General features: G+C 43.2%; 1 protein-coding gene across 2 annotated transcripts in view; it reads left to right on the forward strand.

Moving 5' to 3' along the window:
• LOC124711199 (polycomb protein EED) overlaps positions 1 to 12,448 on the forward strand; it is an 85,272-nt gene that overhangs the window by 13,717 nt on the left and 59,107 nt on the right. For both annotated transcript variants that reach the window (XM_047241138.1, XM_047241147.1), the window contains exon 2: positions 8,663 to 8,808. In XM_047241138.1, the coding sequence (XP_047097094.1) occupies positions 8,663 to 8,808 (146 nt within the window). The remainder of the gene's footprint in view (positions 1 to 8,662; positions 8,809 to 12,448) is intronic.

The raw sequence follows: 12,448 nt of genomic DNA on the forward strand, positions 1-12,448 counted from the left end.
TGTGTGTGTGTGTGTGCGTGTGCGTGTGCGTGTGCGCGCCTATTAACGTTGCAGTGCTGCTACCTTTCAGTGTGTAAAAAAACTAACTTTTTTGAGGTAATAATTAAAACTTTATGACCGCCCCTCTTAGTGGATGTGCCATCTACGAAGCTGTATGTGTGTTATTGTGTGGAATTCCTAGAAGGGGGAGGGGGCATCTTGTATCTGACCATTTTTCATCCACTGATACTTAAACAAATTCTAACAGTTTCTGCATCCACTTACACAGGGTCTAGCGCATGGCAGTGACCTCACATTGCAGACAAATGAACTGCGTACAAACCTGGAGTGAATGGGTGTCCATTTTTGTAGCCATATCTGATGGGGCCAAAATATAAGGTGGATACTGGTGCTTTTAATTTAGCTTCTGGATGAGATGTGTTACCTGAAAGGTAATAGCAATGGTAAACCAATGTAATGTAGAGCCATATTTTCTGCTCTCCATTTGGCGTTTTAAATGAATGTGTTTTGGGTATATCTCCTTACACAAAATAACTGACTTGTGGAGATTGTGGTGGGAATTGCATGAGAATATTCCCTGCAACCAACTGTCAATATGTATCAACTGTGGAGAGCTATGTTCCCCTCCTCATTTTAAAGAAGAAAAGAAAGATACAGCAGAACTAAACCTTACTCCATTTTTTATATTTTGAACCACGAGATACGTATACTCTCATCCACTTCAAATGACAATAAACTTTGCAAGCATGGTGACTAACACCTCCTCCCCCCCCCCCCCCTGCCCCGCCCCCATTTTAGCTAGAGTGAAGACATTTATACATTATAGGGAATTAGGTGTTAATGGGGTATGGCAGCAGACAACAGATGCGACGTCATCTGCAGTGCCTCTCTCCTGGGCTCGTAACCATATGGGTGGAACCATAGACTGGAAAATTGCGATGTGGTCATATGAGCACTGATTTCAGTGGGTAGGAGCTGATAGTAGGGTTAAAGTGTGGTGCAGGCCCCATGAAGCCCTGTACCCAAGTTGTCAAGGCATTGTGCAAGGTGATCATGGCTCCATGATGGTGTCAGCTAAGTTTTCGTGGAATGTATTAGGTCCTCTGGTCCAAATGATGGGAAAATGAATAAGTTCGGGTAGTTGCAGACCATTTTCAGCCATTCGTGGACTTCATGTTCTCAAACAACAATGGTGTTTTTATGGATGACAATGCACCATGTCACCTTGCCACAATTGTTCACGATTGGTTGGAAACATTCTGAACAATTCAAACAAATGGTTTGGCCACCAAGCTCGCCCAATGTGAATCCCATAGAACATTTACAGGACATAATGGATAGGTCAGCTCATGCACAAAATCCTGCACCGGGAATTTTCCGCAATTATGGAGTGAGTTGCAAATATGACTTGACAATAGGGTTCAGTGGAGGAAGGTGGTCAGAGCGAAGACAGTCCAGACTAACCATGAAGTGGAGTAGAGACAGCATGGTTAAATATTTGTGCGGTGGACTTAAAAAATTGTTGAGTCCAAACGATGTTGCATTGTTGCACAACACCTGGCAATAGCAGGTCAGACATGATAAAAGGGAGGTATCACATGGCTTCTGTCACCACAGTGTATACTGACAGACAGCTCTGAAGGTCGATGATGATACTGGCTATGTCTTCACACATTCTGGGAGTCATGAACAACACTTCTAACATATGGGGGTATATTTTTACAGCAAAATTTTAGGCCATTATCAAAGTGCTTTGTTGTTCCTGCACTTCAGCTCATGAGAATTCCCTATCTACAGACCATAAACAGATACCATCCCAGGAAGCCATCAGTTTGGACAGTACATGACCTGATCTTCTTTGTGACTTTCGCAGTACTGGGACCTGATTACATTCATGTAGACCTTCTCCTTGGTATTTCAGGAAACAAGCTTACCTATAAGTTAACAAAGGAAGATGGTAAGATGGGAATACTGGCATCCAGCTTGCAGTCAGCGTGGTTTTTTTTCAGCTTTTGGGAGGCTTGGAATGAGGAATGGCGCCATATGGACAATATGAGCAAGAAAAGGTTCCACAGCCTAATTATCATCCTTTTGTCCTTCCCAAAGGGAATGTACTATCTTTTGCTGGCATCTACTTTGGCCACACCTGTACGGCTTGTGCTACATTTTCAGGTGAGAGCAAACCTTCCCATTGTTGTGACACCCTGCTATCAGTGGCCTATACCCTGTCAGAGTGATCAGACTTTGCTACTTTGAGGTGAACACTAACGCTTGAAGACTCATTGCCTCTGCTGGTAGGTGGTAATGTCCTAAAAGTATATCTGGTTTTATTTTTTATTCAAGAGATTGGTTAATATAACCTCAGTTGTCATCATGGTCCCATCACCTCTTTTTACCATTCTGCTAGAATCTGCAGTGACCAGCGAACTGTCAGTCGAGAGCAGAAGTTGGCCTACCAGTGGAGGGCTCATCGCAGGTGGCTCAGGCTGGTTCTGTGTAGTGCACCTCACCCACCTCACAGTATTTCATCACATTTCAACAGTTGTTTTGTCTCCACTTTACCTTCTGTCTTAATCTACACCACAAATGAAACTACTGAAGACTGAACTGGCTGCCTAGCCACTTGTGAACAGTGCTTGGGCCAGTCTCGTGGCCTTTTTATGCTTGCCTGTGCTTCTAAGCTTGTCTGTGCTTCTAAGCTTGTCTGTGCTTCTAAGCTTGTCTGTGCTTCTAAGCTTGTCTGTGCTTCTATGCTTGTCTGTGCTTCTATGCTTGTCTGTGCTTCTATGCTTGTCTGTGCTTCTATGCTTGTCTGTGCTTCTATGCTTGTCTGTGCTTCTATGCTTGTCTGTGCTTCTATGCTTGTCTGTGCTTTCATACTTATTTGTCATTTTACTTTTACCATTCTGTGACTTCAGAATTCTACAGCAACTGGAGGTTTGCCATTCGGTTAAGTGAGCTGACCTCTTGATACAGGACCCCAGGTATCTCCAGCAGCTTCTTGCCAGTGCGGCTTCCTTACCTCATAATATTTTATTTTGTGACCATTTTATTCTGCTCTTCTTCTTGCCACGCTTCCTGTATGATCACTAGATTCAGATAGTTGTCTAGTTGGTAAGGAACAGATCACCACTCTGACACAAGCCCTTGTCAATGTTTTTATGCTTTTGTATTCATCCCCACTTTTATTTTAGTTATTTTACTTTTTACCATTTCATTAACATTCTGCCTACATTAGACAGTGAAAGGGGGGCTGTCAGTTGGATGAAGAAGCTGACGTCCTACTATAAGGTAACGGGGAGGGGTCTCCCGCTGTTTTCATCTGGTGCTTGTCCCTCATCCTACTGTATTGTATTAGTTTTTATGGCTTTTTCCCCCTTAAAGCTTACCTTCTTTTGTGCCTCAGATGATGCAGAAGTTAAAGTTGGCTGTCCACCTTTTTCTCCTCTTGTAAACCTTCAGCTTTTATTATGAAAGGAAAAAGGGACTGATGTCCTTGATGTTACTGTTTGATTGTTCCTTATTATAATGGACCCCTCTCCTCCCCCCCCCCTCCCCTGCGGCTCCCACACCTTCTCCTCTGGGCGCTGCTCCCCTTCCCCAGCCGGAGAAGTGTCCCACTCCTTCGGCGTCTGCCGGTCAAGGGCGCCTCTCCCGGGATGCCCCTTCCCGGCACCTTCCAGGCCAAAGGTCTGCTGCCGTGCGACGACCGCGTGTGCCGCGGTGTGTCGGCCCCCAGGTCGCCCGGTCTCTTTCTGTTCCTGATCTTGCTGCAGCTGGCTCCTTTATGCCACACAGCCTTCCTTGATCTCAGCCTGAAAAGAAGAAGAAACATAAGTCCCAGGACAAAGAGCCTCTGGTGTCACCAGAGGTCCCTTCCCCGACTTCACAACCGGATTCTGACCTGTCGTTCATGGATGTCGCCCCCTCCTTGTCGGTGACGGGTGGGGATCCGGCGGTATGACTGGCTTTAGCATGTTCAGCCCCCATTTAATTCATCGTTCTGTGGTTTTGCAATGGAATTGTAATGGATACTATCATCACCTTCCGGAATTGAAATCCCTTCTTTCGTCTTACTCTGCAGCTTGTGTGGTTCTCCAGGAATCTCATTTTACTGATTCTCACTCACCGACCCTTCGTGGGTTCCGTGTTTTCTGTCGAAATCGGGTCAGACCCCTGCGGGCTTCTGGTGGTGTTTGTACGTTGGTCCGTACAGACATTGCTAGCACGTGGATTCCTCTTCAAACTACATTGGAAGCGGTTGCTGTTAGGGTCCACCTAGACTCTGCGGTCACAGTTTGCAATCTTTATCTCCCTCCTGACAGGACTCTTACACCTGCTGCCTTAACTGCCCTTCTTCAGCAACTTCCTCCTCCCTTCCTCCTCCTCGGGGATTTTAATGCTCATCATCCCTTGTGGGGCAGTGCCTTTCCATCTAGACGAGGTCTTCTTATAGACCAGTTTATTGCAGACCACGACTTGTGCCTTCTTAATGATGGCTCCCCTACTCATTTCAGTCCCCTTACCAGTGTGGCTTTCGAGAGGGACGGTCTCCAATTGATCATTTACTTCGCTTGGAATCCGCAGTTCGGCAGGCTTTTTCCCAGCGCCACCATTTGGTTGCAGTGTTTTTTGACCTTCGCAAGGCCTATGACACGGCCTAGTGCCATCACATCTTACTTACCCTTCATCAGTGGGGTCTTCGGGGCCCACTCCCGATTTTTATCTGCCAGTTCCTGTTCCATCGGTCATTCAGAGTTCGAGTTGGTACTGTTTTTAGTTCTCCACGGACCCAGGAGACGGGCATCCCACAGGGTTCTGTCTTGAGTGTCCTTCTTTTCGTCATTGCTATCGATGGACTTGTGGCCTCTGTCGGTCCTTTGGTCACCCCTGCCCTGTATGTGGATGATTTCTGCATTTGGGTTAGTTCCTCTTTGATGGCATCTGCAGAGCGGCAGCTCCAGGGAGCTATACGGCGTACCTCTGCATGGACCCTCTCACGTGGGTTCCAATTCTCTCCTCTAAAATCGCGAGTGGTCCACTTCTGTCGCTGTACTACGATCCACCCTGATCCAGAGCTCTATCTCAATGCCCACCGATTGCCTGTGGTCCCACAGTTTCGTTTCCTGGGTCTTCTTTTTGACAACAAGCTCACTTGGCTGCCCCATATCAGACATCTGAAGGTAGGATGTTTCCGTAAACTCATTGTCCTTCGCTGGTAGGATGTTTCCGTAAACTCAATGTCCTTCGCTTCCTTGCCCACTCCTCTTGGGGTGCGGACCGTTCCCTCCTTCTCCGTCTTTATCGTGCTCTAGTCCTGTCTCGCTTGCGTGCCTCTGCATGGACCCTCTCACGTGGGTTCCAATTATCTCCTCTAAAATCGCGAGTGGTCCACTTCTGTCACTGTACTACGATCCACCCTGATCCAGAGCTCTATCTCAATGCCCACCGATTGCCTGTGGTCCCACAGTTTCATTTCCTGGGTCTTCTTTTTGACAACAAGCTCACTTGGCTGCCCCATATCACCATATCAGACATCTGAAGGTATGATGTTTCCGTAAACTCATTGTCCTTCGCTGGTAGGATGTTTCCGTAAACTCAATGTCCTTCGCTTCCTTGCCCACTCCTCTTGGGGTGCGGACCGTTCCCTCCTTCTCCGTCTTTATCGTGCTCTAGTCCTGTCTCGCTTGGACTATGGTTGTCAAGTTTATGGTTCAGCTGCTCCTTCCACACTGCACGCGCTGGATCCAGTCCACCATCGTGGTATCCGTTTGGCCACCGGTGCCTTCCCTGCTAGCCCTGTTGATAGTCTCCTGGTTGAAGCTGGGATCTCCCCCCCCCCCCCCCCCCCCTTTTCTGTTCGGCGGTCCCAGCTTCTGGTGTCTTATGCACTCACTATCCGTTCCTCTCCCACTCATCCTTCCTATTCTATCCTGTTCCCAGACTATGGACGTCGCCCACCCGACTCCCGCCCTCGGGCGGGTTTACCGGTTGGGCTCCGCCTTGCGTCTCTTTGCCGTGATTTTCAGCTTCCTTCTTTGTCCTGCCTTCCTCGCTCCCTCCCCTCCCCTCCCCCCCCCCCCCCTTGGTTAGTTCCTCGGCCTCGAATTCGGATGGATCTCCGCCGAGGTCCAAAAGATTCCATCCCCCCGGTGGTGTTCCGTTCCTTTTTCCGCCAAATTTTATGGGAGTTTTGGGATGCTGTTGTTTTTTACACTGATGGCTCTAAATCTGCTGATCATGGGGGGATGCCTTCACGTCCTCTGTCGGAACGGAAAATCATCTGCTGCCACCTACATGTGGGGTGTTTACTGCGGAATTGATGGCAATTTTCCAGGCCCTTACCTTTATTAAACAGTATTGTTATGTACGGACTCGATGAGTGGCCTTCTTGCTATTGACCGGTGTTTTTTGCGCCATCCCTTGGTCTCTGCCATCCATGACCATCTCGCTGATATTCACTGTGCTGCTTGTTCCATTGACTTCCTTTGGGTCCCTGGCCATGTGAGTATCCCGGGTAATGAGCTCGCTGATCGTTTGGCTGGGGGAGCAGTCACTTACCCCCCGTTTTCTGTAACCCCTCCTGCAGCAGATTTACGGCTTCACATCAAATCCCACTTCGCACAGTCATTGGCCAATTCTTGGGAGGCTACTCCCCTGTCTAATAAACTTCGTGCGATTAAGGTGACACCAGGCCCTTGGCGTTCTTCCTTTCGCCTCTCTCGAAAGGACTCGACCACACTGTGTCGTCTCCGCATTGGCCGTAGCAGGCTGACCCATGGTTTTCTTTTGCGTGATGAGCCACCCCCACTTTGTGGTTGTGGAGCCTTCCAGTCGGTAGCCCACATTTTGGTTGAATGCCCCCTTCTTTTGGCTCTGTGTGCTAAGTACAGACTCCCCCACACTTTACCTTTGATGTTAGCTGACGATTCCTGGATGGTCTCTCTGGTTCTCAGTTTCCTCCGGGAAAGTGGTTTTTATTCTCAGTTTTAAGGTTTTTAATCTCTCTCTGGTATTGGGGCAGGGCGGTGAGTGTTTGGGTGTCTCCCACTGTAAGCAGTGTTCGGAGATTCCCGATTCACCTCCCTGACCGAAATCCTCTTTTCTTCCCCTTTTACTCTGTTTTTACCCTTTTTTTAAAGGCTTGGTTAGTCTCCTTTTCCCATACGTACTTTCTACATTCTTGCGGTTGTACCTTTTAAGTCACAGGTGGTCTTGCCTATGCTGCTTCAGCATAGCTTTGGGTTCGTTCTCTTGCTGACTTCCCTCGTTTTGTTTTTACCATTGACAACATGACTGCCCCTTTACGTTTTTAGCCTTTTCCCTTTTATTGTTCTGACTTTCCTGAGATGTCACTTTAGCGGAATGGACCACATGTGAAACAAGGGACTGATGACCTTGCTGTTTGGTCCCTTAAACCTCAAACAACCAACCAACTTATTATAATGGTTCAGATATAGTATCATTAGGCAAAAAAAAAAAAAAAAAAAAAAAAACACTGTAGCTTGTGTCACTTGTTAAAAATTTATAAATAGTACAACTAAGATATGGGTGCATGTGGCATGAATGGTATTAAGACACTGGGCTGAACAACAATATAGTTACTGCTGGGCCACACATTACCAATATACTAGACAGTGGTGTGCAGGGGCTGGACGTCATCAGCATCACAGCATCCATGAACACATGGTCAATCATTGCACACAAATTGATCCTGACACTGATACCATACATAGGGTGTATGGTGGAATAAATGTGAGGGTCTGCAACAAGTGATATGATAATGCATTATCTACTGTGACATGTGCGGGGTACAATTGGTGACCCTCCTTTGGCTTTTGTGAATGTCCCAGTCGATGAATGGGTAGGTCTGAAGAACCTAACACTAACCACTGTGGTACGATTGTATATGTAGAGTGCCAGAGGTGTTCATGTCCCTTATTTGGAAAGGACTGTTGCTGGTACTAAATTTCCCCGGGCATGCACACTTTTAGTGCATTCGCAGACAGTATCATACGTATGGGTTCGGGGATGTGCTATGTTATTGGTGTTCATACGCCTGTATATGATCCCACATTGCCATTATGTCTGGACGGGATGTTAAAAGGGACAACATGTCTAACATGTTCATATTTGTGTGATTATGTATGAAAAGTTCAAACTGTTGGATTGGCTGGTAATGAATTGATACACTTTAAAATGAAGTGGCCGCAGTTACGAACATGGAGTTCTATTTGTCCAAGATTTGAAATCTGTTCTATCATCCAGATCGCAGTTTCACATCTGGTGAATACCAAGGCTGTGCTGTATCTAAACTATGTGTTATATTAATTTTTCTGGAGGTACTAATTTTGTAGCGTAATGGTAATGTGGAATTTGGAAGCAATGGAGAGGAGACAGTGGAAGGTTGAAGTTTCGAATTTGTCTGTCAGGCATATTACTTAGATGGCTTGGTTGGTAGGTAGAGTACTGCTGATGAGTGGCAGGTGTCAGCATTACTTCTGGACCAGCACAGTTGTGGTTTGTTATGCATTTAGTAGTATAATGTTTGCATTAATAAAAAGCAACTAAAATTTGTCAGTCCATAGGCGTGCATTCTGACTGTTTACTATAATATGGTTATTGTCACAATATTTTTAACAATTAATTTCTAATTTTTCAGGATGAAACATCAAGTGTAGGAAGTACTTCAACCACAGATAACACATCACGCAGTGAAACTCCTACCAATAGAGGTAGAAAAGGTCGACGTGGTAGGAAGAAAATTCAACAAAAAATTAACAATATGAAACTTCAGTACAAATTTTCGTGAGTGACATATTTACAAATTGCTCAGAGCTTCCTTCAGTAAATATAATAGCGTTCTAATTGTATTGTTCTAAAGTGAAGAATATGCATTGAATAATAAAAAATAACAACTGTTAGCAGATACAGTATGGAATATGTTTTCAAAATGAAGCTTTCGCTCTACAGCTTAGAGTGTGTGGGGTTTTGAAGTTTCCTGGCAGATTAAAATTTTGTGCTGGACTGAGGCGCTATGGTACTCCTTTATATTTTTCTTTTTGCCTATTTATTACTATGGTGTCCTTACTTTCTTTAGCTTATTTCTCTTGTATAAATTGGATAGTTATGTACCATGTAGCCTCCGACGTGGGACTAAAACAATTCTTTTGTGTTAATATTACACAAAAGAAACAGGAATTACTTTTTAAATTATCTTAGCTTTTTTTATTTTCCTTGGTGCAAAAAATTATTCTAAGTATGTACTTGGAATAATGTATGTTGTATTTCTGCTTTCACAGTAATGTTAAGTATGCCACATTATGCTAATTACACCACACTGTAATGGCAAACCGGTTAACGAAAGTCACCGAGTGAGGTGGCGCAGTGGTTAGCACACTGGACTCGCATTCGGGAGGACGACGGTTCAATCCCGTCTCCAGCCATCCTGATTTAGGTTTTCCGTGATTTCCCTAAATCGTTTCAGGCAAATGTCGGGATGGTTCCTTTGAAAGGGCACGGCCGATTTCCTTCCCCATCCTTCCCTGACCCGAGCTTGTGCTCCGTCTCTAATGGCCTCGTTGTCGATGGGACGTTCAAACAAAAGTCATCTTCCTGCTTTCCATGATGAACTAGAAATAACTTCTTTGGCGTTGTGTCTATCTTCAAAAAGAGGGAGACAAACCAATGTGTAGAGAGCAATGCAGATCTGTGGCCTACTTTGTTGGAGGTGGTAAAATCCATTTAATTTTTAGGTATCGATGATACGTGTTGTTATGTTGGAGGTTAAAACAAAAACCACAATAATAATAATTACTAATTGTAATAATACACTCTACATTGCCCTCTAGTAGATAGAAATTATTCAGTTCAAAATCATTTCAGCCTAAGTTTGTGTCTTGGTTTTCTTATTGAAAATTATTTTTCATTAACTGACAGAGATGTCAAAGAAGTATTGACTAAGTCTACTATTCAAATTTTCAAGTGCTTTGACTGTTACTGTTCAGTCTTTTAAATAAAGCTTATGAAATTTTGAGCTGTTCTATGACAAAGGCAAATGAGAAACACCTTATTGTGTACAAGGAAGGGGGAGACAGGAGACCAAAAACTGTTTGTTGAAAACATATTGCTTCTCACAGTACATCAGAATCAGTTTTTCATCCTTATCACATAGCTTTGCTATGAAGTTCAACAAATGCAAGCAAAAAAGTTTTTTTCACTGCATGTTACTTTACACACTATTTCAAGAATTTTTTTTTTTGCCTCATTGTTTGTTTAAAATAGGTTTTTTCACAGGCATTACATAAGACTATGAACACAAATGTGTGGAAAAAATGCATCTTATGAATCTTGTCTTAAAGTACATACTCAGATCTCCTCCTACATTTATGTACATTCCTTTCCTTTGATAGTAGTTTGTTTAAACACATTCACAAGTACGTATGATGTTATTTTTGTTGCTTTTATATAAATACTTTGATAGTACATGATTTTTATTGTCAATCCCTGGAATAAATTAAATTGAACTGCATGCGGATGGAGGTCTTAATATTCGCCCAGGTAGCTGTTGGAAAACCATCCCAAAAACCAATAGCAGAGTGTGATCTGGCAATCTTGTAGTATGTCATTACATTGTTTCCCATACAAATTTGATATTGGGCAGTTAGGATGTGGGATGACAGAATGCATTGTCAACACAAATCTGGCTTTGCAATTTCGTGATGTAGCTGATGTTTAATAAATTGAGTGACAAATATTAGTTTAATTCATTACAATCAACATAATGGTCCCATGAGCTCTACGGGGACATGTATTTGTCGTCTACTGTAGTTTGCATTGAAAGAAAACAGATGATGTGGCAAACAAGATAAAACAACAATTTCAATTAATACAATTAGCCTAAAAGTGCAATTTATACTTTTAAATGTAAAAAAAGCTTGGAAATATTTCTACAAAGCGTTGTATGTTTCCTTTATTTATCAGAAATGCCAGTGTATTTCCATGGCACTTTTGCTTTCATATTACCAGATAGCCTCTCGCAGTCACTTTTCTGCTTAGTGTATAATGGCGGTTGAATAAACACAGATCCACCACTTTGTTGGAACAGTCAATACACACAGTATTTCTAGGCATATTGTTAAAGTTTACCTATCTTCGCAGCACAGTGGATGCAGGTATGTGGTAAGTGAGTTGTTATGTCGCTTGAAGAATGTTTGTAAGTTCACTACCAATTGTGTACATGTAGTGAATTTTCAGTCTACAAATCTTGAATGGCAGATCAGATTGTCCAATACAAGGTAAGCTACAAGCTCTTATTACTGACAGCACAATTGACACATGCATACCCATGACATGGGACACACTGCACTCTCTTAAAGTAAATGTGTCAATCCTCGACATACATTTATCATTACAAACATAATGTCTCCAACGAAAGAGAGAATGAATTACATGTTTACCTAACTTTTCTTTATCATAGCAAATCAAAATGACCTGTTAGAACCATTTTGTTACATGGATGAAATTTCAGCCTGGACTATCATGGTTCTTTGTATTGTTAGTTCTTCGGAGGTAGAATCGGTACTGAGTTTATTCTTGAAAGTGCAAAAATAAGAAGAAGAAGAGGCGGGGCACAGTCATGCTCAGTAAAGACTTAAATTTTCTTGCCCCCTAAATCCTAAACATACAGTACAGTTTACATATGGAAAAAATACTATCCGGCTAAGTACCATGTGGATTCCATATTTGCTATCACAAATTATTGTCATATTAACATGTGAAAAACACCCTAATTGCAAATGAGGAATACGGTTATGCTGGACAATAAATCATATAGTTCATATTGTCAAAATATATTTATTTGCAATGCTCTATACATTTTAATATGGTTTTACATGCTCATACATGTATAATCCTTTTACTTTCCCTGAACTGGGAAAGCTGAGCCACACACAGTGTATAACTATACTTCTTTATTTTCTTGGCTATTAGGGAAGGTTTTATGATAGTGAACTAAAACTAAGACACCAACCTTTACGCATGCAGATTTTGTGACTTTTTTTTATCGAAATATGATACTCTTTGTTTCCTTTCGCAGATAAGTTTGTCAATGTTTGTCTGAGTGACTATCCACTCAGCATGGTTTACCTCGTTCGAGGTTTGGAATGGGTTTGCACTTTTTGTGGCTCTCTAGGTTGTCAAACAGCAACTCACATGGTGAGTAAATTGTTGGTGTGTTTGGCAGATCATTGCCTCATAGTTGCTGCTTTACCACAGGGTGCCTTGTCATGATACAAACAGTTGTCGTCTCCACACTGTTTCTGTACTGCATAAGGTACCCAATGCCGAAAAATGTTCATTCCCTCCACATTTAGCATTTTCATTCCCTCCACATTTGGCATTTTCTTAACCACAATAAAGAGACCACATGCTAATCACAAAAGACACT

The sequence above is a fragment of the Schistocerca piceifrons genome, chromosome 1, assembly GCF_021461385.2.
Source record: "Schistocerca piceifrons isolate TAMUIC-IGC-003096 chromosome 1, iqSchPice1.1, whole genome shotgun sequence".
Classification (NCBI taxonomy): Eukaryota; Metazoa; Arthropoda; class Insecta; order Orthoptera; family Acrididae; genus Schistocerca; species Schistocerca piceifrons.